This window comes from Vulpes vulpes, chromosome 4, assembly GCF_048418805.1.
Source record: "Vulpes vulpes isolate BD-2025 chromosome 4, VulVul3, whole genome shotgun sequence".
NCBI classification, from domain to species: domain Eukaryota; kingdom Metazoa; phylum Chordata; class Mammalia; order Carnivora; family Canidae; genus Vulpes; species Vulpes vulpes.
Window position 1 is genome coordinate 33,463,979 of NC_132783.1, and position 26,537 is coordinate 33,490,515.

The window sequence follows — 26,537 nt, forward strand, 5'->3', positions numbered from 1 at the left end:
AGACATGTAATATGATGACACCCCGTCTAGAAAGAGGTGCACAGCTTCTATGGTACAATTACTAATGCTCTATATAATTCAATTGTATTTGAGGCCAAGAAGGAAAGAGGAAAAACTAAAGAGGGCGGAGACTATGCTGAAGCATCACATAGAGACAACAGCAGAGACTCAAACAGCAACAGTGATTATGTGTTAAGGAATTTAAAATGTTTTTAACAATGAGGTATCAGCTAACCAAAAGCAGATATTGCTTCTCATAAGAACAGTAGCTGCACTAAGTAGAAAGAAAAGACAGAGGGAGATAGAAATAAATATTCTAGAGGGGCCATTATGTTGTGACATAAATTCCCTCCTTCCTGACACTACTGCCTCTGCACTCTCACCCACCTGAAAGTCCCAAACTATCTTAAAGGTCATAATTTGTGGCTTTCCAAAGTGATTTAGAGCCCTGATTTCAAATAAAAAAATGTGTTAATGAAGGGACTCTTTTGCATAAAGCGTGAAAGAATTTAACTTTTCTAGATCCCTTCTGTGTACATAATGCTTCATCATGCCCAGAATTCCTGTCAGTTCTTCCCATATGAAAAGAGTAATTCTCCACTCTTATCTGTTTCCTGGAAAAATCAGTGAGGTCATCATACAAGTGAAGGCTTGTCTTATGATTACATACGTACTTGAGGCAAAAGTCCCAGGTTACTTTTTCACATAAGTGAGCCTACCTCTCTTAATGGTTTAATCAAACATCTTGATTCAGTGACAAAATCAGGTGTCCAGTAGCAAGCTCCTTGACATAGGACTTTCTTATTAAAGCTTTCTTTAAAAATCCCCACATCTTCTTAAAAAAAACAGGTCTTTTTCTCCTTTCCCTAGAAATCTACATTTACTGGTCCTTCCTCTTCCCAACCCTCAACCCCTTTCTGTGGCATTTTTAGAAGTGCAAGTATTCTTAGAGCTTTAAAGTTATTTAAATGTAAACAAGATCAGGAATTAGAAACAAGGTCACAGTTCAAAAAAATACTGTCTATACATTATACCATCTTTTGTACCCACATCTGTGGTTTGTCATTTAAAGGCTGATACTCACCTTTGTCTCGAAGAAAAGGATAAGTAAGCACTTATACTGCCAGCAAATCTAACTCTGAAAACGGTTAATTTTAGCACAATCTCCCTGAAATACACTGTTTCTCATAAACAGCCTCGGTTTCAGGAAGTAGAAATTTGAAAGAAAATAGTCTGTCATTGTCTCAGAATCCGATTGTGTAATTCAACTCTGGGACTTTCAGCAGTTTTGCACCATAGGACACACCCCTTTAGGGATGGCTTTGGTGAGATGTATTCTGGGAGTTGTATTACTACGGAGAAGATTCTTCTTTTAAACAAAGTCCAAGGAACCTCCTTATTTGAATTAAGTCAGAATGGAGAGACAGTCCTCTGAGGGCCAAGGAAAGAGAAATGTCAGTAAGAAGCAATGAACATGGCATTGTTTTTGATCTATTATCAACAGACAAACTCATGTTAGGGATCCATTTCAAAATGGGAGTGGTCAACAGCACTAAATGGAACAGAGAAGTGAAAAAAGGTGACGACAGAAAAGTGTCCACTGGCTTGGCTAGTATAGTAAGTCAAAGATAGCTTTAACAGGAACAAAATCAGTGAAGTGGTGGCAGAAGGCAGGTGGAATATTTTTAAATACAAAAAAGTAAGAAATAAGTAGAGTAGAAAGAGAACCTTTCCATCTAAGCCTAGGTTAAATAAAATATGCACATGGAGCCTACTTTCAGAGGGGGTTACACTTCTGAAGTTATTTCAGTGTTGAAGCAAGATGATCTCAAAACTAACTTTACCCTTTAATTACATTATATAATTAATTATATAATAAACTTGAAGGCCACAAACAGCAAGTAATAGAGACATTTCTATGGGGACATGGCCAGAATGTCATTCTGGAACTTTCTTCCCAGAATTCTGTACTTAGTTGGAAGCGCAATTATGGTAAACATCAAAAGAAAACTAGAAATAGAGGATAGATGGAGAACTTATTCCAAGTATGGCATTTCTCCAAGGCAACATTTTTTTTATGAGAAAATAAAATCACTGAATTATAAATTAAATAATGTATAGCTTCTGATCCCTCGTTAGTAGTATAAAATGTTATTTGTTAGGATGCTAGCGATTCCTTAAATCTTAAAAATTAATCAAGAAGCACTAACAAATGCATTGTAAATATTAAGTATTATTAAGTATTAGTAAGTATTAGTAAGGACTTCAGTAATACTAAAGGAGGGGGGAGGTTTTTGGATTTTTACTTTTTTACTAAAAATTACACCAGTAAGGAGTACTATATGACAAAATTTAGACTGAACAAGAAAGATTAAGTTACTTGGTTTAGAGGATATCTGACAGAAATAATGTAACCCTCCCAAACTGGCCCTTTTCCTGTTTACAAAGCCACAAGATCTCATAATGGGGTATTAGTACCAGGATCTACTGGGAACTCTTATAATCCACTGATATCTTTTTTTTTAAAGATTATTTATTTATTTATTTATGAGAGACAGAGAGAGAGAGAGAGAGAGAGAGAGAGGCAGAGACACAGGCAGAGGGAGGAGCAGGTTCTATGCAGGGAGCCCAATGTGGGACTCGATCCCGGGTCTCCAGGATCACACCCTGGGCCAAAGGCAGGCGCTAAACCGCTGAGCCACCCAGGGATCCCACCACTGAGCTCTTCTAACAAAAAAAAAAACTATACTAGTGTTCTGTTGTTGCATAAAAAATTACCACAAATTTAGCAGCTTAAAGCAGCACTCATTCAATTATCTGTTCTATAGACAAAATGTAAAATATTTCTAAATGAAGATGCATTTTATTTATTTTTTAAAAAGATTCTATTTATTTTTTGAGACAGCACACGTGTGCACCAGCAGGGGGAAGGAGAGGGACAAGCAAATTCCCTGTTTAGCGCTGAGCCTGACCCACTGCTCAATCTCATGACCTTGAGACTGAGGCCTGAGCCAAAATAAAAAATGGGTGCTCAACCAACTGAGCCACCCAGGTGCCCCATGAAGATGTATTTTAAATATCTGTAAATGGTAACTCAAACATGGATGTTATATAATATTTAAAAATTTAGAGGAAAAAATAATAAAGGCTCTATGATACACAAAAACAAAAACACCCAGCACCCGTTTATTATTTCTATGTTTCTGTCGGTCAGAAGTCTGGGCCCATTATAGTAGGGCATGCTAGAGTTCTAATCAGAGGGTTGGGGTTTCCTTCAAGCCTCATTCAGATTGTTGGCAGAATTTTAGTTGTTGTTCCTTGCCATGTGGTTTCCATAGGCAGTTCCTGGTCAGTCTGGGCGTGTGTCTCTCCCTTTCTGAAGGGCTCAGTCCCTTTTGAGGATTCATGCGATTAGGGCCAGCCCAGCTAGAAATTTCCCTTTGAATTATCTCTCAAAAACAAATGATTAGAAACCCACTCATAGGAGTGATATCCCATCATATTCACAGGGTCTGTCCACACTCAAGGGGAGGAGGTTATATAAATTGCTTTTACCAGTGGGTTGGTATTTTAGGGGCTATCTTAGAACCCTGCTTACCACCGGAACTTTCCCACAACTGCCTCCAGGGAGGCGCAGAACAGATGGCCCCGAACAGGCTGACTCTTCCTCCTCCACCATCCGGTGCCCTGCCTTCACAGGCTCTAATTTCTTTCTTTTTTTTTTCTTTTAAAGATTATTTATTTATTCATGAGAGACACAGAGGGAGAGAGGCAGAGGGAGAAACAGGCTCCATTCAGAGAGCACAGGCTCTAATTTCAACCTTACCTTCTGACCACACTCTTGGGAACCTGAGTTCTACTGCAGCCTTCCACCTTTTGAGAAATATTGAGGCATTAGAACATTGAAACCTATCTCTTGGGAGGCTTCTCTTACTTGGCTCTTCTTTTAAAAGCTGGGTTTTTTTTTGTGTGTGTAACCATAATGCATGTAAATGAGACAAAATAGAATGAAAAAGCACACAGTGAAAAATACCTCCCCACATGGATTGGCTGCCTTCTCCCTCCAAATTATTTTTCTCAGATTAATCATTCTGTTTTTATTTTTTTTTTATTTTTTAAATTTATTTATGATGGTCACGGAGGGAGAGAGAGAGAGGCAGAGACATAGGCAGAGGGAGAAGCAGGCTCCATACACCGGAAGCCCGACGTGGGATTCGATCCCGGGTCTCCAGGATCGCGCCCTGGGCCAAAGGCAGGCGCTAAACCGCTGCGCCACCCAGGGATCCCTAATCATTCTGTTTTTAGCTTTCTTTGCAGATAGTTCATTCATTTACAGACAGGTTGTTTTTTTTTCCCTCACAAATGGCAGCATCTTTGTTCAGCACTTTGATTTTTTTCTTTAGTAGTGCATCTCGCAGATCTTTCCGCATAAATCTAAGTTGTTTGTTTTAATCATAGTCACTTGACTCCAGGAATAGGGAGGAGGAAGAGAAGTCCACACTAGCTTTCCTTTGTCTCAATCTCAACACTTTGGGTATCCACTTGTCTCCCTCCTTTGGAGAATAATGGAAAAAGTTAAGTGAGTTGTTTCAAGTAATTCGAAGTATTTTCATAGGTTGGTAGAGAGCTTCAGCCGTGGAGTGAGGCACTCTTGAGCTGAGTTACCCCAAATCTGAGCATCTGAGCTGGGCAGTGGAGAGTTAGAGCGCATCCAGGCGGGTTAGAGTGTATTGAATAGAAGGTGGGTTTCATATAACCCAATTACCAGCAAGCAACAAAAACAAGCAATGCTTCTTTTTTTCCTTCTCTAAGGTGTGACTGTATTACCACGAATTATTTTTTGATCTTAGTGAAATGCAATAGGCTTTCAGGTATATCTGCTAAAAATGGGCTACTGAAAGTATCTAAAACTATTTTTAAGATTCTTTCCTTGTAAAAATATACTAGATTGTGGGCATTTTATGTTATTTTTACATTAAATGATTCATCACGGATAGTTCAAACAGTAAATCACTCTTTTCAGAATCAACAACATATCTGCCTATTATTTTCTTCTATTTTGACTTGATAAACAATTCTAGCCTGACTTATGAGATATCCATTTCCCTGAAGGTTCCTTTTAATCTCTTCCTAAATCGGTAGCCTAGGAATAATATAAGGGAACAGCAACATGGAATAATATTCAGCATCATAAATTTTGGCAATTGTTGCATTTTCTTTATTCGTGCTATTAATAGCATCTACTATACTAGTCCTTTGCCACTTATAAAGCATTTTCAAATCTTAATATCAAAGGCTGGAGATCAGAAACTACAATTCTGATAATGTTATTTTATTGTTTAGGTTTACTGGTATAGTTAAGTTGTGTATCTTACCTTCTACATGCTCTAATGTTCTTCAGCTGAAAGAAGATACTCCAGCTATCTCCACTCCAGAGAAGAAATAATAAATGCTGATGATTAACAAACAAAATTGCAGCCTTACAGGAATCTGCTTCCTCTGTAGTCATACTCTTCCTTCCTCAGGTTTATGGTTCCTAATTATACCTAACCAACTCTGAGAGGTCAAAATTTAACCCCCTCAAAGAATCTCTTTATCAGATGGGGAAGTAGCAAGTATCAATGTCGTTTTACGGCCAGTGAAACTGACCTGCAAAGGAGCAACTCTCCTGCAAATCAGGGTCAAAATCCAGACAGATGAGTAGTTTCCAGAATTGGTAGGTAGATTCCGAAGCTCTGAGGTAAGTGGGCCAGTTTAACCTTGGTCACTGCTAGCTTTGTCCTCTCTCCTCAGTCTTTCACTCTCGATATAGAGTCTTACTCGTACCCCGCTCTAGACACTGATTGTCTTTAAGTTCCTCCACCTGTAGTTTATTCCGAACCTTCTCCCTGAGGCAGAAAAATACGATTACTTTTTCCACTGGAGGCCATAAAGGACTCCTGGGCGGGTTAAGTGTTTCTCAATGCACCTTGCACCAGCCTATGCGTGCGGAACCCCAGACTCTGGATGCTGAGTGAGAGATCCCTCCAGGTGGATGGGGCGGCGGGGGAAGCCCTGGGCTGCTCTGGTGTAGGGTGAGTGCTGACTAGGAGCTCTGCGGCACCCCAAACCCGGTCTCTGCCCTGGCTCAACGGGACACTTAGCCACCCTGAGGGCTGCAGGTCACTCACCCGTAAGGACTAAATGAACTCCTACAGGCCGTGCACCTCGCCTGTTTAGGAAGTCAGTTCAACTCTCCGCCCTCCCCTGCCCCGTCCCGGGCCAACACTCGAGGTAGGGCGGCACAGGGCGGGGACAGGGCGTTGCAGCGATTCCGCTCCCTTTCCAAGCTCTAGCTCACTAGCCACATCCTTTTGAGGGGCCACCTGTTTGGGGAGGTAAGGTACTCGCCAGTTTCACTGCGCTGCAAACCTGGCCTGGAACCTCAGAAAGACCGTCAGGGGGCGGGGCTTCTCGCGCACCCCGCGTCAGCAGCCTCGCACGCCCGGCGGAGAGGGGAGGGGGCGCGGGGGGCGCGGGGGGCGCGGGGGGGCGCGGGGGCGCGCGGGGGGGCGGGGCCTGAGAACCGCCGCGCCACGCTCCGGCCTTTATAAAGGCTTCGGGGCGTCTAGCGGGAGCGCTTCGCCGGGAGCGGGAGGAGCGGTGCGGACGCGGCCGCCTCCGCGCCCCCGCTTCGGCCCCGCCCCCTCCCCTGGGCTCCCAGCGCGGTCTGGCGCCCCCTGGAGCTGCGGCGGGGGGCGCGCGGGGGGCCCCGACGGTCGGCGGACTCCAGCCTCGGCGCAGGCCCCCTGTAGTCTCGTGCGGGGCCTGGAAAAGCGAAGCCGGTCTGGGGAAGCCAGTTCGCCGACTCCCCGGCCGCGAGGTATCCGGGCGGGCTGCGGTCTGGGGGTGAAGTGCGGAGGGTGTCTGGTCTGTTTGTCGCCCCGAGGGGGAAGCTTTCTTTGTGTAGGGGTCTTTCGGGGTGCGCTATAGAAAGTCACACCCCCTGCTCCCGCCGGCCCAGCGCGCGGGGGCGCTTGAGCAATTACAGCACGGCCCCAGCTTTATAAAATTTAGGAATATTTATAGATGCGATGGGGGGAATACTGAAAGGAAATACCAGAAGATGGGGTGTGTTTTCTTTGTGCTTTACTGTGCTTTGCAAGGTGTTTCCCCCCCCCCCCCCATCAGAAAACAAAAAAGAATTCCGTTTATCAAGTGTAGCTCACAGCAATGGTGCGTGAACCCCGGGCGTCCCCCAGGCCCCTTCCCACCTGCAGGGACTTGGCTACGGGGCCGCGGGCTCCCTGGAGCTCTCTGCTGCGGGGTCTTCCGGCCCTGGCCTCCTTACCTTAGCTGTTCCCTAGAAAAATAGGGTAATCGGCTGTTTTCTGGGACTTCCCAGCTTTCAGATTGAAATGAGGAATTTCCCAAATCCTCCGGAAGCCAGAACCCACGCTGTACCTCATAGCGGATGTCCCCAGCCACCGAAGAAGCTGGACTCTGCAAATCTGATTGCGTACAGGCTCCTCAGACAGAGCGGGACAAAGAAGACACTGTCTTTGGGAAAAAGTGAGCTCTCTCATGGGTTTTATCTTGCTCTTTTTGGTTTTCACGACCTTTTTTTTTTTTTTTTTTTCCCCCAAAAACCTATTATTTAAGAGTTGATTCTGCTGAACAGTAGTAGAGTTCACAGATGTCTTCGAATCCACACTGGGGTCATCACCCCAGTGTGGATTCGAAGACATCTGTGAACTCTACTACCCCAGTGTGGGGGAGTTGGTCAGGAGGAAGGTGGTCAGGAGGGAGGTTGGTCAGGAGGAGTGCCCTGTCTTTTGCTGTGCTTCAGAGTTTCTCTTCTCTCCTATGAGCTCAGTGTTGAGTGTTGGTGGCGGGGAGAGCCTTTGAAAAAAGGCTACTTGCAACAAGACAAAAGTCATACTTTCTCTTGAGATTATTGATAGTGGGAGCTGAGGAGGGATGAAAGTAAAACTTTTAGAATACCTTCCTTAACACATTGCTCAGAACACACTCCAATATTGCAGTAGATCTTATCTTAAAAAACAAACTTAAAGCATGAGAGTCCTCTTGGCATGCATGACCACCCAGGGGCACCAGACTTTCTGTTAAACTGCTTGGACACCTGGTTCCTCCTTTGAGCAAAAATATCTTTTTGTTCATGACAGTTGAGGTTCAAACAGTTTTTTTGCAATGTTAGGGTATCACATCTCTTTATTGGCTTTGCCCAACTTTGGGAGGGGTGGGTGGTGTGTGTGTGTGTGTGTGTGTGTGTGTGTGTAAGAGATAGAGAGGTGGAGGGAGAGTAGTAAGCATGGGGGGTGTGGGAGTGTGAGCAGGCATAGAGAGCATGTTTTTGCACATAACACCTCTATACATATATATCCTTTATTTTCTTGGAGAGGAGGAACCAGCAAAGGAGAGGTTTACTCTTCTTCTGACACTCAAGGATGGAGCACTCACCTTCTGTATTATGCTTTCTGTGATAAAGTTCTAGCGGGGCTGATTTTTATTTCTATATATTTATCTATTTGTTGTAGTTCATTTCTGAATGTAGATGCTACTGTGTATCAGATATCATCGCAATGTTTTACAACTTTTTCTTTCTTTCTTTCTTTCTTTCTTTCTTTCTTATTTATTTATTTATTTATTTATTTATTTATTTATTTATGATAGTCACAGAAAGAGAGAGAGAGAGAGAGAGAGGCAGAGACACAGGCAGAGGGAGAAGCAGGCTCCATGCACCAGGAGCCCGACGTGGGATTCAATCCCCGGTCTCCAGGATCGCGCCCTGGGCCAAAGGCAAGCGCCAAACCGCTGTGCCACCCAGGGATCCCTACAACTTTTTCTTTAAGTAAACTCTGTACCCAACGTGGAGCTAGAACTCAGGACTCTGAGATGAGGAGTTGCATGCTCTACTAACTGAGCCAGCCAGGTGAACCCTGTTTTACAACTTTTTGATGTCAGATATCACAGTTTCCCATTTCAATACTTAGCTAATCTCTACCTCCATGTAATTCCATAAGAATCACATGGTTTGTAATTTTGTAAAGAAAATATTTGTTTTATGTTTGGTTAGATATTAAGTACACATGGTATACAATTTCACAGATACAGGGTATACAATGAACAGTCTTCTTTCTACCCCTGACCCGTTTCCCTCTCCCAAGGTAACCACTGTTACTGGTATTTAACCTCATTGTTCTTCTGTCTTTGATAATTTATGTCAAACAGATTTCAAAAAGCTGCCTTTTAGCATTTGTACACTAGTGATTTCTTTTTTAAAAAGATCTATAAAAAAGATCTACCAATCTTAGTTTTAGGTTTTTTTTTTCTTTAAGATTTTATTTACTCATGAGAGAGAGAGAGAGAAAGAGAGGTGCAGAGACATAGGGAGAGGAGAAGCAGGCTCCATTCAGGGAGCCTGATGTGGGACTCCATCCCAGTACTCCAGGATTGCGACTTGAGCCAAAGGGAGACGGGCTCAACCGCTAAGCCACCCAGGCATCCCCTATTTTAGGTTTTTTGTTGTTGTTCGTTTCAGTCTTTCCTGTTTTTCTATTGACCACTCAGAAATGGCAGAGATTCAGGCCACTTTGTAAAGGGAACTTGCAGCTCTGGAAATTAACAAATTCTCAGTTCCTTGTGTTTAGAGACCGTGACCATGATTTATTCAATTTTGGAGCTCCCCAAACAACCTGCAAACAATTACTAGTGAGTACTGGGTCCATGCTAACATCCATAGGTAAAGACTGAGTGATAACTAATATAGTAACATGCTGCTGCAGAGCCTCTTTCTCTTATGAGGCAGCAGTAACAACATATTTCCCTCCCGAACACTAGATTCTAGGTTGGTGTCTTGCTGGTTTTAGTAAGCTTGCATGGCCTTCCTCTCTACAGATTAACTGCTAGAGCTTGTGGAATAACTGGTAACAGGGAGCCTTATTTGTTGTGGGTAAGAGAGGGTGTTTTTCTGTTCTATTTGAATCTTGACTTTGAACCTGGGTTTGTAACCTGGCTAAGTAGCCCAGGTTAACCCTCTAAAACTTAGCTCCCTCATCTGTGAAGTGGTGATTCATAGGGTTATTTTGAAGATGAGACAATATGTGTACCTGGCATGTGAAGGGCATACAGTAAGTAGTAACCCCGTTAACTGTCAGGATTATCAATCATTTCATACCTTCATTGGCTAGGTGAACGCATGTCAGCCCAGACTACGTTAGGTTTCAGGAACTAGTGACTTAAAAAGAGCAGATTTGATTTCTTGCTCATATTACATGTTCTTTTTGGTTCTGTCTTTGGCTCTTCCCTCTGGAATGGAGACTGAGCTGCTTTGGGGGACTGCCGATGTGGTAGAGGCAGAGAAGATTGGTGGAACCTCACAGTGGCTTTCAAAGCTTCTGCTTGGAAATAAGCTTCTGTGTCACTTCTATTCATGTTTCATTGACATGGTTGTCAATGGGGTGGGAAGTATTATCTCTCTAAAGGAGCAGAACCAGTAGGTGTAGGCCTGGTAGGGAAGGGCAGCAAATATTTGACAGTTTTACCATCTACCTCAGTATTTTGGAGGGCCACAGTTGTGATCCCAAAAGTTTATCAAACCCTGAGAGTTGATTCACACCAAGATATTTGTAGTCACTGATTTGATAAACCAGAATGCCAGTTTTTTTTTTTTCCTTACGTGAGTAATATATCTACCCTGAGAACTCAGCATAAGAACTTGTATGAGAGAAACTTTTCTTGGTGGTAGATTTGTTCAAAAAGAATGAATTCTAAGCTAATTGGTTATATGAAGTATAGAAAACAAAATTTGGGTGTTACCAAAAAACTGTGTCCAGAATACACCATGGTTTTTATTTTTATATATTTTTTAAAGATTTTAATTTATTTATTCATGAGAGAGACACACACACAGAGAGAGAGAAGAGGCAGAGACACAGGCAGAGCGAGAAGCAGGCTCCATGCAGAGAGCCCAACACAGGACTCAATCCTGGGTCTCCAGAATCACACCCTGGTCTGAAGGCGGCGCTAAACCACTGAGCCACCTGGGCTGCTCTACACCATGGTTTTTAATCCAGTTGTCCTTTTGGAACTGTCATTATCCAAAGTCCAAGAATGAACTAGACTGATGACAGTGTTTCCTAGATAAACCTGAGATCACTGACAGATTCTTGCCTTTCCTTTTTAGGTTCTTTACTTGTTAACAGCTCATTCTTTTCTTGTCAGCCATTAATTGTATCATCTGATGATTTGTTATAAGTATTCTCTTTAATGTTGTCAGCTTCTTGAATAATGAGACTTCATTATTATAATTAGACTATTTTCAGGGGTGTCTGCGTGGCTCAGTCAGTTAAGCGTCTGCCTTCTGCTCAGGTCATGATCCCAGAGTCCTGGGATCAAGACCTACATTGGGATCCCTTCTCAGTGGGGAGCATGCTTTTCCCTCTCCCTCTGCCTGCCGCTCCCCCCTGCTTGTGCTCATAAATAAATAAATAAATAAATAAATAAATAAATAAATAAATAAATAAATTCTTTTTAAAAAAGTATCTTCAAATCACAATTCTACCTATTGTGTGATTTTTCTTTCTGCCTTGGTTTCATAGTAATTTTTACCATTGTTGGCCCATGATTTTGAGGGTTCCTCTCATATTTTCTGCTTCTAGTTGGGCATGTCTTATCTGCTTGGGTAATGTGATATGAAGTAATAATGTCCAAAAAAGAGTATATGACAAAAGTAAATTTAAAATTAAAGATATATTTCCCAATCAGTAAAAAAGGAATTTTGCTTAGCTATAACATTTGTTGAAAAATTGAATAAATTGAGTTTGATTTTTAGCATTCACTCGTGTGGAATTTAAGAAACAGAACAGATGAACATAGGGGAAGGGAAGGAAAAATAAAATAAGGTGAAAATAGGCAAAGCATTAGAGATGCTGAACTCCAGCACCTGGGTGGCTCACTCGGTTAAGGTCATGATCCCAGGGTTGTGGGAGGGAACCCCCAGGGAGCCCTGTAGTGTCTCTTTTTCTACCCATCCCCCGCTTGTGCACACACTTTCTCTCTGTAAAAATAAATAATTAAAATCTTTAAAATAAAAAGAGAGAAATGCTGAACTCTAGGAAACAAACTGACAATTACTGGAGCGGAGGTAGGTAGGGGAAGGAATAATTGGGTGATGAACATTAAGGAGGACACTTGATGTAAATGAGCACTGGGTGTTATATGCAAATGATGAATCACTAAATTCTATCTCTAAAACTAATAAATAATACAGTATAAGTTAACTAAATTGAATTTCACTAAAGAATTTTTAAAAAGAAAAAATAGCACCATAATTTTGCAAAACAGGAGAAAAGATCATATACTAAAAGTAAATAGCAAGCATAGAAAGAAAAGGAAAGCATTCTGTTTTTTTTAAACTGGCATAATAGTTCTGATACTAACATCTAATATAGATGGCAGACAAAACCACAAATCAGCTTCACTTAAGATTATTGATTTCCAGACCCTAAACAGTTTTTAAGGAATGCAGGGAATACTCAGCTCACTCTATTGGTGTAATTTATCACCATGCTAGATTAAAGGAATTCTGTGTAGCTATTTATTTTTTTAAGATTTTATTTATTTATTCATGAGAGACACACAGAGGCAGAGACACAGGCAGAGGGAGAAGCAGGCTCCTTGCAGGGAGCCTGATGCAGGACTCGATCTCAGGACTCCAGGATCACATCCTGAGCTGAAGGTAGATGCTCAACTGCTGTGTAGCTGTTTAAATATAAGGCATGTCTGTATGTGTGGATATGGTAACAAATCACCTATTTGTATTATTAATTTAAGAATGCAAGGTCTAGAACTAAATATAGTATATTCCTATTTGTGTAAGAAAAATTTTTCTCTATGTGTAGAAACAGGTGTTTGCATCTATGAGCACACCCATAGTTATGCTTGTATAAAGAAAATTTGTTTAAGAATAAAAGCAACTTTTACAGTGGTTGACTCTAGAAGGATTGGGGTGGAGGGAAGGCAGTCTTTTTATTTTTTTTAAGATTTTATTTATTTGAGAGAGAATGAGCATTGGGGAGGGGCCAAGGGAGAGACAGAGAGAGAGAGAGAGAGAGAGAGAATCAGTCTCTCCAGTGAGCAGGGAAGGAAGCCCAGCCCAGGAGCCAGAGATCATGACCTGAGTTGAAGGCAGAAGTCCAACCGACTGAGCCACTCAGGCATCCTCAGAAGATACTCTTTTTAAAAATCCTTTTTTTACTGTATCAATTTTTGAATTGTGTGCATTTAATTCTTTTGAAATAAATTAGTTTTGAATGGCAGTTCTGTATCAGAATAATCTCTCAAAGATTTTGTTAATTATCCTGTAATACTACTTTACTCCACTGATTTTTATTTTTTTTTATGTAAATGGCTCTTTTTTTTAAAATTTAATTTATGATAGTCACAGAGAGAGAGGCAGAGACATAGGTAGGCTCCATGCACCGGGAGCCCGATGTGGGATTCGATCCGGGGTCTCCAGTATCGCGCCCTGGGCCAAAGGCAGGCGCCAAACCGCTGCGCCACCCAGGGATCCCTACTCCCCTGATTTTTAAAGATACATGTAAGCAAGTGTAGGTGGAAGGCACCACAGGGCCAAGAGCTCGAGAGGGATGCTGTTAACTCTTTTTTTTTTTTTTTTTTTTTGATGCTGTTAACTCTTAACAGCAGTTAGAATGTGGTTAATGAAAGTTTGTCCAGTCATTAGGAACAGTTGATAAAAGTAAATAATTCCAGTAGGAGTGCAGACTATAGAACTAACTTATGTAATATCTAATTTAAAATTATAAAATCAACTTTTAAAGCAATTACTAGGGCATCTGGGTGGCTCAGTGGTTGAGCATCTGCCTTGGCTCAGGTCGTGATCCTCAATCCTGGGATCAAGCCCCAAGTCCCGGCTCCCTGCAGGGAGCTTGCTTCTTTCTCCCTCTGCCTGTGTCTCTGCCTCTCTCTGTGTCTCTCATGAATGAATATATAAAATCTTTTTTTTTAAATAAATTAATTTTTATTGGTGTTCAATTTACCAACATACAGAAAAACACCCAGTGCTCATCCCGTCAAGTGTCCCCCTCAGTGCCCGTCACACATTCACCCCACCCCCCGCCCTCCTCCCCCTCCACCACCCCTAGTTCGTTTCCTAGAGTTAGGAGTCTTTATGTTCTGTCTCCCTTTCTGTTACAGTATTATTGACTGTATTCCCTATGCTGTGCCTTTTATTCCTGTGACTTACTCATTTTGTAACTGGAAGCCTTTATCTCCCACTCCCCTTCACTCATTTTGCCCAACCCACTGCTCTCCCTTCTGGCAACTATCAATTTATTCTCTGTATTTGTAGGTCATATTCTGCTTTTTATTTGTTTATTTATTTGTTTTTAGATTCTATATATGAGTATCATCACATGGTATTTGTCTTTCTCAGTCTGACTTATTTCATTTAGCATAATACCTTCTAGGTTCATCCTAGTTGTTGCAGATGGTGCAATCTCATCCCTTTTTTATGGCTGCATAATATTCCTGTGTGTGTGTGTGTGTGTGTGTGTGTGTACACCACATCTTCTTTACCCTTTCATCTATTGATGGACACTTAGCTTGCTTCTCTATCTTAGCTAAGCATTTATTATATTTAATCCTTTACCTACTAGAAATCTAAGTGAGGATGTAAAGCATATTTAAATGTTGCAATTATTTATAATTTTTGAATTTCTTTAATCAGGATTTAAAATTCGTAATATATCTAATTATAATCTAGTTAATAAACTGTAGGTTTTCTTTATGTGTATATCCTCTGAGGGCATTCAAACCAAAGATATTTATTCCTGATTTAAAAAATATAACTGTCATGTTTTCTCTGGGCCAAGTCACTCTATTTAAATGAGAAAGGAACTGACGTTTCTTTATACCCCTGCCAAATCACTTTGTTATTGACTAGCATTCCTTATTATTGTCCAGATTTTATGTATGGTCTTATTGTCAAACTAGAAGTGAGAAATAGAGATAGAAAAAGTTAATACACCAGATCTCATGGGAGTTGGTGTAAAATTTCACATTTGTGTTAATTGTTAATTGAAAGTATTCTGTGTATTGTCTTCTTAAAGTCTAAATAAATCACCTATCAGAAGATTTTCATCAAAGAATTAAAATTAAAGACTTTGATGCCTGAAATATGGGAGTAAACTAACATGCTGTTTTGATTATTGCAGGCAGATCAGATTCTGAAACACATGATGTCCAATTTTGAAGATGCTGACACAGAAGAGACAGTAACTTGTCTCCAGATAACTGTTTACCATCCTGGCCAGCTGCAAAATGGAATATTCCAATCAATAAGGTTTTATAACCGAGAAAAACTTCCCTCCAGTGAAGTAGTGAAATTTGGCCGAAATTCCAACGTCTGTCGTTATACCTTTCAGGACAAACAGGTTTCCCGAGTTCAGTTTTCTCTGCAGCTGTTTAAAAAGTTTGATAGTTCAGTTCTCTCTTTTGAAATTAAAAATATGAGTAAGAAGACCAGCCTGCTTGTGGACAACAAGGAGCTGTGTTACCTAAATAAAATAGACCTGCCTTACAAGTGCATGGTCAGATTTGGTGAGTATCAGTTCCTGATAGAGAAGGAAGATGGAGAGTCATTAGAATTTTTTGAAACTCAATTTATTTTGTCTCCAAGATCACTCTTACAAGAAAACAACTGGCCAATACAGAAGCCCATTCCTGAGTATGGCAGTTACTCATCCTGCTTCACCCAAAACACTTCTCCTACAGAAATGGATGAAAATGAATTGTGAACACAGCTAAGAGGAGAATCATGAAGGATGAAGAAATCTGTAAATGTTTTATAGAGACTTCATAGTTTATTAGTATATTACTGTCATCTGTTGTCAAATTTGGGATCTCTTATTATCATTTTGAAGTCTTTAAATTGTATTAGTCATTGATTTAGTCATCTGTTGCATTCCTAGATGTATGAAGAATGTTTAAGTGTATTTGAGTATATATCTGTGAGGGCTAATGTACGAAAAGTATCTTTGGTGATGAAGGAATAGTGTTCTCAAGGTTATATTATTTTCTTTTTATGCTTGCTTTTAGTTCTATGTTTTGTTTTGTAAGGAACCATCTCTTGGTTTGGTCATATTATTTCACAAGCAGCCATTTGTTTTCAAGGTCAAGGCTATGGGCAGGTTGTTACTGGCAGTGTAGCCTGTTGGTACCTGCAGTACTGGAGTGCTACTGTAATGTGTTTTGGAGCAATGTCTATGAATCATTGTGGTTTTAATATGGAAGCTTTATTTGAACAATAATACCTTTGCTATGATTTCCTTTCTGTAGAATAATAGTGTTTATTTCCAAAAATACAGTTCTCCTTATGTATATTCAGCATCTAAAACCAATATTTTGGACATTTTAATGAACCATTGCTATGTTTAGAATTTTTTCAGTTTTCTCACCAAATATTAAATTGATTTTTATGTACCACACATTTTTAAAATTCCATGAATTTGAAATTTTAACAGCGCCCTTACATATAATAAAGTCAAAGTTTAATTCTGTAACCATGTTCTTTGAAACTCTTTCTGAAGAAAGGAAAGAACTATTCTTTGGCTGCTTACTCTAAGGGAGGAGTGCCAGAAACCCCAGGCAGAGGCTGTGGCTGGGGATTAAGATGCCTTCAGCTCTGCCCCTCAATGCATATTGGCTCATTTTCCATGTTCCTCACTCCATATGGTGGCACCTGGTCACAAGTAGTTCCTGTAATAGCACATTCTTTGGTTTCTGCATCCCTCCTGAATCTGTTTCTTCTGGTTGTTTCTCTACCCCTGACCTCTAACTATCAACACTTAGTTGGGCTTCTCTGCCTATATTCTTCCCCAGGGTGATCTTACCTAGTATAATGACTTAAAATACCATTTACCTACTAATGACTTCTGAACTTGTATCTCTACCTTTTCTGAACTACAGACATATATCCTATCACTGTCTTGATGTCTTCATTCAAATTTCTCATAAACCTCAAATTTGACTTCCAAAACAGAACTCTTAATTTCCTTTACCTTCCTAAATCTGTTCTTTCCACTATATTTATTAAGTTAGAAACTAAGTTATTGTCAAGCATAGTTGTAGCTGCTAGGTTGGCTGTCACATTTCCATAGGTTTAACCAGCAAGGAGACCAATGAGCTCGAATAGACTTAGTTTATTACTTACACAGATAGCAAAAGCTAAATCAGCATGGAGTCAGTGTCCCACATCCCTGGTCACTAGAGATGTCCCTAAGACATTGGACCAGGGAGGCCAAATGACACATAAATGGAAGGTAGCTCTCTTATTGAAGAGCCAACTCTAAACTCCAGCCAAGCAGTTTTATTAGATTATATCTGTAGTGAATGGGAGTGAGGTGGAAATCCCTGCTTCTCTAGAACCAGGGAGTTGGATAAGAAATTGCCCCATAGCAGCCTTCTTGCAAGACAGAGGAGCTGATGATAAATGGCATTGTCACATCTCAAAGACTGCCTATCTTGCCATGGTCCAGGGAGGATTACAGGGCTTTGTCAAGATTTGGGTTGGAGTATGGTTGAGAGTTGCTATATAGGTATGCAGTGAGCAAGGTCGCCAGGGTACCATGCTGGATGCATTACCCCTAGTTATCTTAGATTTCACCCCTTCTTTTGCCTCCATATCTAACCCATCAGAAAATTTTGTTAATTCTACCTCTGAGGTTTATTAGCTCTGCATTCCTATCATCATTATCAACTCAAGTCACACCACGTCCCATTGTAAGTATTATACATACACTCTTGTCCTCTTGTATAACCGTTCTCTACAGAGCAGCTAGAGGAATTTTTAAAAAATGCAAATCTTATCACTGTACACTCTGGCTTACAAAAAAAGTCAGTGGCTTTACACATCAAATAAAATTAGCTCTTAACTATGGTCTACAAAACCTTACATGATCTGGCCCCTAAATACCCTTCCAAAATAATTTCATATTACTCTACCTCACGATGCTTCAGTCCCAGTGGTCTTTTCATTCTCAGAACATAGTAAATATTCTCTATACCTCAGGAGCTTTATAAACATGCTTCACCAAACTTTTAAAGTTAAGGCTGGTTCCTGCTCAACAGTTAGGTCTCAGCTCAAATGTAATCTCAGAGAAGACTCTCTTGACCTACCAAAGTAGGCACTTGGTTCCCAGCTATCCTGCTTCTTATCATCTTGTATATTTCCTAGTTGTATTCTGTGGTTTTCTTATTTATATGTTTGTTTGTTATTATGCTGTCTTGTCTCTCTTATTAGACTGCAGGCAAAAGAGGTTGTACATCGTATGTCTTTTTACTACTATGTCCCTAAAACCCTATCAGACACAGTAGATTCTCTAATATCTGCTGAATAAAAAATGTTATATCCAGTGTTTTTTATAAATATATAAAACAAGAAAATTAGTATCTTTCCTTAGCAGTTAAAGCACAAACATTTTCAAATTTAGTTCTATCCTGCTTTCCTAATTCACTCCTTTTGTCTTCATAGCAGATTTAATAAAATAATTATATCTCCTATATCAGTCAGAATTATTACATGTTTATAGAGCAAAACTAGTAATAATCAAATAATTTATTATTTTTAAATGTAAAAATGTGTTTATTCACAATCCTTGAGAAATTACCATTCCTTCAAAAAATTTTTTATGAACAAAATGCCAAGAAAAATTACAATAGTAGCTTATGCCAAACCAAAAATATACATCTGATGTATACAAACTTTAAAAAGCATAACACAGGCAATGTGAATATAGATTACCTTTAAAATATTTCTAGTGACAAAGCTACAACTTAAATCATGTTGAGAGTCATAAATAATAGCATTACCTAATATATTTACATATTTAAAGTGTCATATTTATTTCTATGAGATTAAAAAAAGATGAAACTATAGATGTCATTGCCTAGCAGTTCAAATATTGAAAGGGCCACATGATTTTTTTTTTTTTTAAGTACAGCAGGAACTTTAAGTTACTATTTATATCTGGACCTTCCTATATTTTTGAGAACATGCACTGTCATTGCTGCAAGAAAAAAAGAAAAAAAAAAAACACCAAGGAAAAATCAGAAAACAGTTTACTTATTACTAAGATCATATGCAATCCTCAGCAAAATTAAGACAAGCAATCAGGGAGTGCTTTATAGCCTTGGCCTTTCAAAGTGATACATAAACTTTAGGGAAAAGAAGAGTTCATTGTACATCATGAATACCAGTTATATTTATTGATAGACTTAGTTCCATCCCATTAAATCACCTTGTATTACAAGGCAAAGGAAAGCTTAATAAAATCAATGAATCCTTTCACACCAGAAAGGATTTTATTTTGAAATACCCGTATTGCATTTTTAGGTTTCCTTTCTTAATAAGTCATGCACAGAGAATGTTCTGTGTAAAATCTTTCTAAGACCATTCATCGGAAATATAGAATTTAAAAAAACACCTAGAAATTTAATATATCAATTAACTTAAAGTAAATATTCATTTATAGTGGCAGCATGTAAAAGGAAGTGAAAAACCTAAATATATATATTTTCTTAAATATTACTTTTGATTACTAGCTTCAAGCGTCTGAACTCTGAAAGCTTATTTTCACATACATCCTTTGTTCAGACTAAATCATCATTATTGTATTAGGATATGCAGTAAGTATAGAAAAAAAAAACGGATATTTCAGCATTTCTTTAGGGTCATCTACTCAATTGTGCTTACTATTAGATAATGAAATTTAAATAAGTCATAGGAATAGATAATGCTGGAATAGGTGGAAAAGGGAACACCACTATAAATCTGATCTGGCAGATGGTCTTCATGCTCCCTTCACGTCTGCTGAGAATAAACATAAAATGCCTTAATATTTTCACAGTCAACTACTGAAATAGGCTTAAGAAAGCATTCAAAGTAAAATTAATAAAACTATTTTTAAAAGTGAAAATCTACAAATAGTAAACAGGAATGCTACAAAGAGTCGAAATTAATTTAATTGATGACATGACAGAATCATTAAATTGTTTTTGAAAAGCAGAAGGCAGATGATGAAATTGCACTTAATTCTGAAGCAACTCAGATATAACCTATCATTTCTATTCCTTTCTAATAAGCACTTACAACATGGTTTATTTCCCTCTTACAAAAAGGCTCAGCACAATCGTTTATACATTCTAGTTGGTTTTTAACATTTGGTCACAACTAATAAACAGGGTCATATGATTTTACCCTATCGTTTCTGTTGATCTGTATCAGATTGCTTTATGCCAGAATCAGACAGTTCTAATACAGGATTTACAAATCCAGAATACTCCGAATTGCCATTATCATCCATTTCGGCACTAACAAAATCATTCTCCCATTCCAGCCCGTTGGAATCATCAGAGGCTGATGTAGGATTACTTCCAGTCTTCTTGCTGCTATACTTAAGTGCTGCTCGAAGAATGTCTTCCTCTGTTTTGGAACGTTCTCTCATTGGAAGCATGCGATTCATTCCTATTATTTGGAAAGAGTTATTAGAATCTCAGTGAAAATTTTAAAAGCTACGTTAAGAGACTCTACAGTTTAATAATATTTATTTAACAATCAGACTTGATTTGCAAATTTACTTGAAGAGTCAGTCCTATGGAGGCCTTGTTAAGGGAAGGTTTCTAGTAGGCTCTGTCCTCTACCTATTCTAGTTTAGTAACTGTGTTAACAACCTGAATAAGAACCTCAAAAGTCATAATATCTACAAATCTAATTAGCATAGAGTGTAGATGACAGAATCAGGAATTAAAAGATCTAAAAGATCAAACTGAACAAGATGCTACAATAAATAAATTTTATTAAAGTCTGCTGATTGGGATCCAGATATGAAATAACTTAAGTACAGGATTCTGGAAACAGTGCTTAACTGAGAAGAAGACTTAAGTAAGTAAATAAGTTAATGCAAGCTTTGGTAAAGTTATTCAAGGCCCTGTATCTTTGCTTCTTTATTGATAAAAGAAATGGCTTGACTAGAGGACTAGTCAAAGTTCATTCAATCTCAAAATTCTATGAACTATTTAATGCTTAGTATTTTTCCTGAAGTCCTACATTCTGTAATTCATTCTTCATTTTCATGGATTACCTAGTTCTTAAAGTAAAAATGAAAACTTGTGAAAAAATCCACATTTTAGCTACAATTCTTCACATTTTAGCTACTCAATTCTTGAGTTCTTGCTATGTGGCACACCTTGTACCTGGTGTTTTATATAAGTTTTATTTCATTCTCACAACATTCAGATGTTTATTTGTTCAACTATTTACTACTTATTATGTGTCAAGAATTTTAGACTCTGGGTATACAACGGTGAATAATCATCCTTTAAAGTAGGTTTATTATTAACTTTTTATGCTGGACAAACTGTAGCTTAAAGAGAATAAGAAATCTACTGAAGTACTACAGCTAGGAAGACATACCAGCTAAAATTCAAACCCATGTCCGTGTATAGCTTTTGAACTACACAAGAAAACCCCTAACAGCTAATTCATAATGAACCAAAAGATAATAAAATTTTGGCTTTAGGTTTGACCACTAGGGGGCAGTAATTCTTCTTACTGAGTAATAGAATAATCTGGGCTGGATTACAGAAACCTTAAAGTGAAAAATTAACATTTATTTTCTAAAGCTCAAGAAACATTAAGAATTAAGCAACTTTCTAAACCATTTACTAACAAATGATAATCACTAATACAGTAAGAGACTAAGAAACTTTGATACTGATATTTTTAAGGCCTGAATTCATTTCAATTTAAAACATCAAGTAGATTTCTATAGATTAACATGGATTAAAATTTTCAGGTAAAATTGTGAATATAAAATACCTTCTTCATCTTCCCACTCTAGATCTAGGGATGTGCTGTCATCATTTCCACTTGTTGATTTAGTTTTGGTCATTAAATCACAACTACTTTCTGTATTTGGTGTCAAAACTGTGGCATCTGATGACAATCCTAGGACATACACCAAATATAATGTGGTCATTTGTACTCTTTTACCACAACCATTTATTTTATAATATTATCTTTCTCCAAATATTATTATTCCTTTTAACATCATAAGAAACAATCATTGAAATCATCACACTGGTAAGTTTCTGTTAGGAACAATTTAAAGGCTTTTTTCCCCTTATTTTTTTTTGCCACACAGCATGATAAATTGCAAATTTAAATGAATTATAAACTTTTCCAATATAATGAACTATAGGTAATATTTTTAATAGTCAATTATAAAAAGGGACAAAAAAATAAATGAAAAAATAAAAATGAAAATAGTCTGTTTTCAAGAGAAACCACAACTATGCTTCCATTATTGGAAGCACAGGAGTTCTGACTTTTGAAACTTAGAGAAAAATACTTTAATCTTATAAATTGATTTGTAATCAATTTGTAATAAGTAAAATAAGTACACTTTTGTACTACTTCCCACCTTCTCTTTTTCTGGGAGGGGGAGACGTAGAGTAGAAATGGGAAAAATGAGTGCCTGACTCTCCATCCAGATTTACAGCAATAGCCTGAGGTTTTTCTTTGCTCCAACTCCCTTTTAAAAAAGAAAGAAAGGGGTGATTGGGTGGCATGGTTGCGTAGAGCTCAACTCTTGATCTCAGCTTAGGGCGTGATCTTGGGGTCATGAATTCAGGCCCCGTGTTGTGCTCCACGCTGTGGGTGGAGCCTACTTAAAAAATAAAAATGTTTTAAAAAGTTAAGATAAAGTTGTACAACTAAGGATGAGTTAACTGACCTATCTAGAAAAGACAAATTTAAAGGGCAAGGAAGTTCTTCTATAGGAACAGAACCAGAATCTCCAATTATCTGTTTACTATGGCATAAAGTAAAAAAAAAAAATGCATATATTTTAAGAAACTTACTACTACTTCGAAAAACTTCATACTGTGACTTTATATTTCTCAAACAAGATTCAAAGTCATCTTCTGGTCCTGAACTGTAATTAAAGTAAAAGAAATATATTCATAGTAGACACAACATAATGCATGCTTAAGTTAATTTATGGCATTTTAGTTTGAAGGTCTATTCCATACAAGTTTATAATTACAATTACAGTAACCTACTGAAAATAGATCTTAATTTTCTTAATGCTAGCAGTAAACTCAAAATGATAACATTTTGGTTAATCTTGACATCAAAGCTTAGTAATAAGTCCATCTTCATAATTTACAATAATGAATCATGAACAAGTTTCTTTGAATGAGTGTAAAATGTGACTCTGGAATGTGTCTTTAAAAAAACGATCACAGAGATGCCTGGGTGGCTCAGCGGTTGAACGTCTGCCTTCGGCTCAGGGCGTGATCCTGGGGTCCCGGGATCGGATCCCACATCGGGCTCCCTGCATAGAACCTGCTTCTCCCTCTGCCTATATCTCTGCCTCTCTCTGTATGTCTCATGAATAAATAAATAAAATCTTAAGAAAAAACAGTGTTGAAACATTTACAAAAATAAATAAAATTAAAAATGTCACATATAAACTTTATTATAAGAAAATGAGACATGTTAAGGAAAACACAAACAAGGCAAGGCATAAGCAATTTATCCAAAGGCATTCAATGTGTTACTGCATCATTTTCTTTCTTTCTTTTTTGCATCATTTTCTGTATAGAAGATATGACCACTCTAAAAGATGCAATGAAATCAATTCAAATAAATAATGATCACTTTCCTATATAAAGAGAGCAAATGGTCTCAGCATTCTTACAAGGTAGTGTCTCTTTTTTTAGGGAAGACACAAACATAGTATGTATATAAACACCCAGAGCTGAACTGTGCTCTCTTTGGAAATAACATTTTCTACCACAAAGTGAAGTAATATGTTTCACTATTTACCTCTGATATTCTCCATTGTTTGAAGGATGGTATCTCTGCACAACTCTCTGCCTTTCTTGCTTTGGAAACATAATGCAATACAAAATCACTCTGTTGTAAAGTTATACTTTAAAAAATCATTCATCATTCATGCAACACCCAAAGGTATTTTTTTCTAGTTCCTAAAAAAACCACCAAACTTTAAATTATTCTATTGAAGTCTTCTTCCTTAAATATATCATTGTTCATTTCTATATCCTCTTATCTATGGGTGGAATTTCTCTCAATCTTTCAGTGTATAATCCTTGAGGGGTCAGAATATTCACAGTGTTATTAAAAAATAACTTTTAAAACAGATATATATTGGTGTACTCAACATTCTTATTATACCTAAGAACATCTAATAACTGGAAGGATGAGGGGTAAGAAAAAACTTGTTAAAACAGCATATGAAACTCTATTTTGGCTCAAATAAATAGCAATAAAACAAAAGATCCAGAAGACCTGGCTGAGCTGACTCAGAAATAATAAAAGAAAAGGATTTAAAAGACCTGTCAGATAGTTAGGGCTCTGACAGTTATCATTTGTGTATTGGTGGCACATCCTTTACTTTCTGTTTCTTCATATGTAAATTATAGAGATAATATAGATAAGCTATAATACTGCCCTAGCAAGCTCATGGGGCTATTGTGAAAATCAAATGAACTTATATATATCTGTATACCTTTGTGTGCCAATGTATGTTGTACAGACTGTTAGGTGTTCTTGCATTAGTATTTAGTCAGGGAAGAAAACACTCAGAAAAACACTCTGGAAAAACTCAGAGAACCCAAATAGATGCTGCATATGGAATGCTTTTGTCTCTTTGGGGGGAAGAGCAGCAAAACAAAGTTTATTGAGTGATGGTAAAGTTTATTGAATGACAGTACAAAACTCCCAAAGAGAGTGAGAACCCGAGAAGGCTGCCCGGACTGCTTTTGTCTTTCAAAGGTGAGCAGTAGAGACTTTATAATAGTAAAAAGAGTTATCTAAATAAGAGCCAGAAAAATATTTTTATTTTTTTAGAAGGTGAATTAATTTTTAAATTTTTCCACTAGATAGAACTAAAAAAAAAAAACAAAAAAAAAATAAAAAATAAAACCCAAAACAAAGACCCCATCTCCCATGTAATCTAATTAATCTGCTGAAATAGATTAATCAAAATGCAGGGAGAGGGAGAAGAAGAGAGAGAAAGGGCACAGGTGACATATAAACTCATAGCAATATGACACATGATTTTTATTTTCTAAGTTACAGTAATTATTAAGTGACATGATCTTTGTACTACTTCAGTGAATATTACAGCAGAGAGTTCACATAGGCAAAATATAGAGAACGATGAGTAGGAGAACTGGCTAAGCACCACAGTACTTGAATGCTGGCTCTACCACTTATTAACTATAGGATCTTATTAAGCAAGTTACTTAACATCTCTGTCCCTTGGCTTCCTCATCTATAAAATGAGGACTGAAAATGATACCTATCTCCTAGGATTGTTGTGAGGCTTAAAGTAAAATGTAAACTAATTAAAACAGTAATACTATAAATGCATATTTTTAATTGTGATCTGGTATTATAGTAATACCATACTAGCAGATAGTATGGTGAGATAAAATAAAAACTCAAATTCCAAGTCTCTCAAAGACACAAGAATAAAGATGAGAAATACACAATATTCAAAAATGAGGCATTTTGCCCACCTTACCAGATTCAAAGAAGTATAAGAAATTCCAGCAGTTCAAGGAATTGTTTAAAAAAATACTCACAAAAGTAAACTAAAAAAATGCTGTAGAAATTATATTTATTTATTTATTTATTTATTTATTTATTTATTTATTTTTTTTTAGAAATTATATTTAAAGACTAGTTTTGCAATGTTTCCACCTAAGAGTGTATTTATTTTCCCCAAATACTGGATTTTAGAAAGCTACATTTCATCTTTGGGATAAACAAAAATTAGCTTCTGCTAATTTAAAGCTAAACAGCATTCCATATCAAGCATATACTTTGATGTTATTTTTAGTTGTTAAAGACAAGCTAATTTGCCTTTAAAATTCCTAAGAATATATACATAAATGCATTTGTTGTTAAACAAGAAGCCCTTGATTCTAGAGGGGGAAAAGTCTCAACTAAGATTTGTCAGAGAAAATCAGGAGAAAAGCAGCCTTAATATATGTTGGGGTCTTTTCCCCTCACCTCCAAGAGCTTTCGCTGCTTTGCTGCCCTGGCTGCTTCACGCTGTGCAGCGTATAAAGCTTCTTCTTCTAGTCTTAACTTCTCTTCTTGTAAGGCTAACTGTACATGAACAAAACAATAAGGATTAACAAAAACCAGAACCTGTCTAACTGCTCTAAAAATAAAATGTTTGTTTGTAAAATTAAAAATAAATTATTAAAAAAATAAATGATCTCTACAAAGCATAATAAAATTGAAATTTTTGTGACTTATTTCAATTTCTCCTTTTACAAAATAATTCAAATGATACCAGACATATTATAGAACTCTTTAGAAGATTAATGATGAAGTAGTAGCATTTCATTTGCAGAAATACAAAATTGTTTCTTCCTTTAGAATATGCAGTGATCTTCATTCTCAAAAATGTTCCAAT

General features: G+C 37.8%; 3 protein-coding genes across 29 annotated transcripts in view; 1 reads left to right on the plus strand and 2 right to left on the minus strand.

Annotated features, from left to right (window-relative positions):
• The window catches only part of ALPK1 (alpha kinase 1), a 129,566-nt gene extending 122,891 nt beyond the window's left edge, over positions 1 to 6,675 (minus strand). For 4 of the 18 annotated variants that reach the window (XM_072755414.1, XM_072755404.1, XM_072755413.1 and 1 more), the window contains exon 1: positions 1,085 to 1,261. The gene's annotated coding sequence lies outside the window, so the exon portion shown is untranslated. Of the gene's footprint in view, positions 1 to 1,084; positions 1,309 to 5,375 lie in introns of those variants that run through there. The other 14 variants (XM_072755409.1, XM_072755406.1, XM_072755407.1 and 11 more) reach the window with 13 other exon arrangements.
• A 29-nt stretch (positions 6,676 to 6,704) lies between these two features.
• On the plus strand, positions 6,705 to 16,583 carry TIFA (TRAF interacting protein with forkhead associated domain). 2 transcript variants are annotated; one of them, XM_026013436.2, is made up of 3 exons: positions 6,705 to 6,862; positions 7,385 to 7,551; positions 15,237 to 16,583. In XM_026013436.2, exon 3 carries the CDS (start codon positions 15,258 to 15,260, stop codon positions 15,816 to 15,818), a length of 561 nt encoding a protein of 186 aa, XP_025869221.1. In that variant the 5' UTR covers positions 6,705 to 6,862; positions 7,385 to 7,551; positions 15,237 to 15,257; the 3' UTR covers positions 15,819 to 16,583. The 2 variants fall into 2 exon arrangements, with proteins under 2 accessions (XP_025869221.1, XP_072611523.1); XM_072755422.1 differs by lacking the exons at positions 6,705 to 6,862; positions 7,385 to 7,551 and adding an exon at positions 8,815 to 8,932.
• Positions 16,584 to 18,636: 2,053 nt separating this feature from the next.
• AP1AR (adaptor related protein complex 1 associated regulatory protein) overlaps positions 18,637 to 26,537 on the minus strand; it is a 43,051-nt gene continuing 35,150 nt past the window's right edge. For 4 of the 9 annotated variants that reach the window (XM_026013432.2, XM_072755419.1, XM_072755417.1 and 1 more), the window contains 6 exons: positions 26,126 to 26,224; positions 23,912 to 23,970; positions 22,942 to 23,015; positions 22,503 to 22,613; positions 21,899 to 22,027; positions 18,637 to 20,545 (listed from right to left, as the gene is read on the minus strand). In XM_026013432.2, coding sequence (XP_025869217.1) covers positions 20,280 to 20,545; positions 21,899 to 22,027; positions 22,503 to 22,613; positions 22,942 to 23,015; positions 23,912 to 23,970; positions 26,126 to 26,224 — 738 coding nt within the window. In that variant the 3' untranslated portion in view covers positions 18,637 to 20,279. The remainder of the gene's footprint in view (positions 20,546 to 21,898; positions 22,028 to 22,502; positions 22,614 to 22,941; positions 23,016 to 23,911; positions 23,971 to 26,125; positions 26,225 to 26,537) is intronic. The other 5 variants (XM_026013433.2, XM_072755420.1, XM_026013434.2 and 2 more) reach the window with 3 other exon arrangements.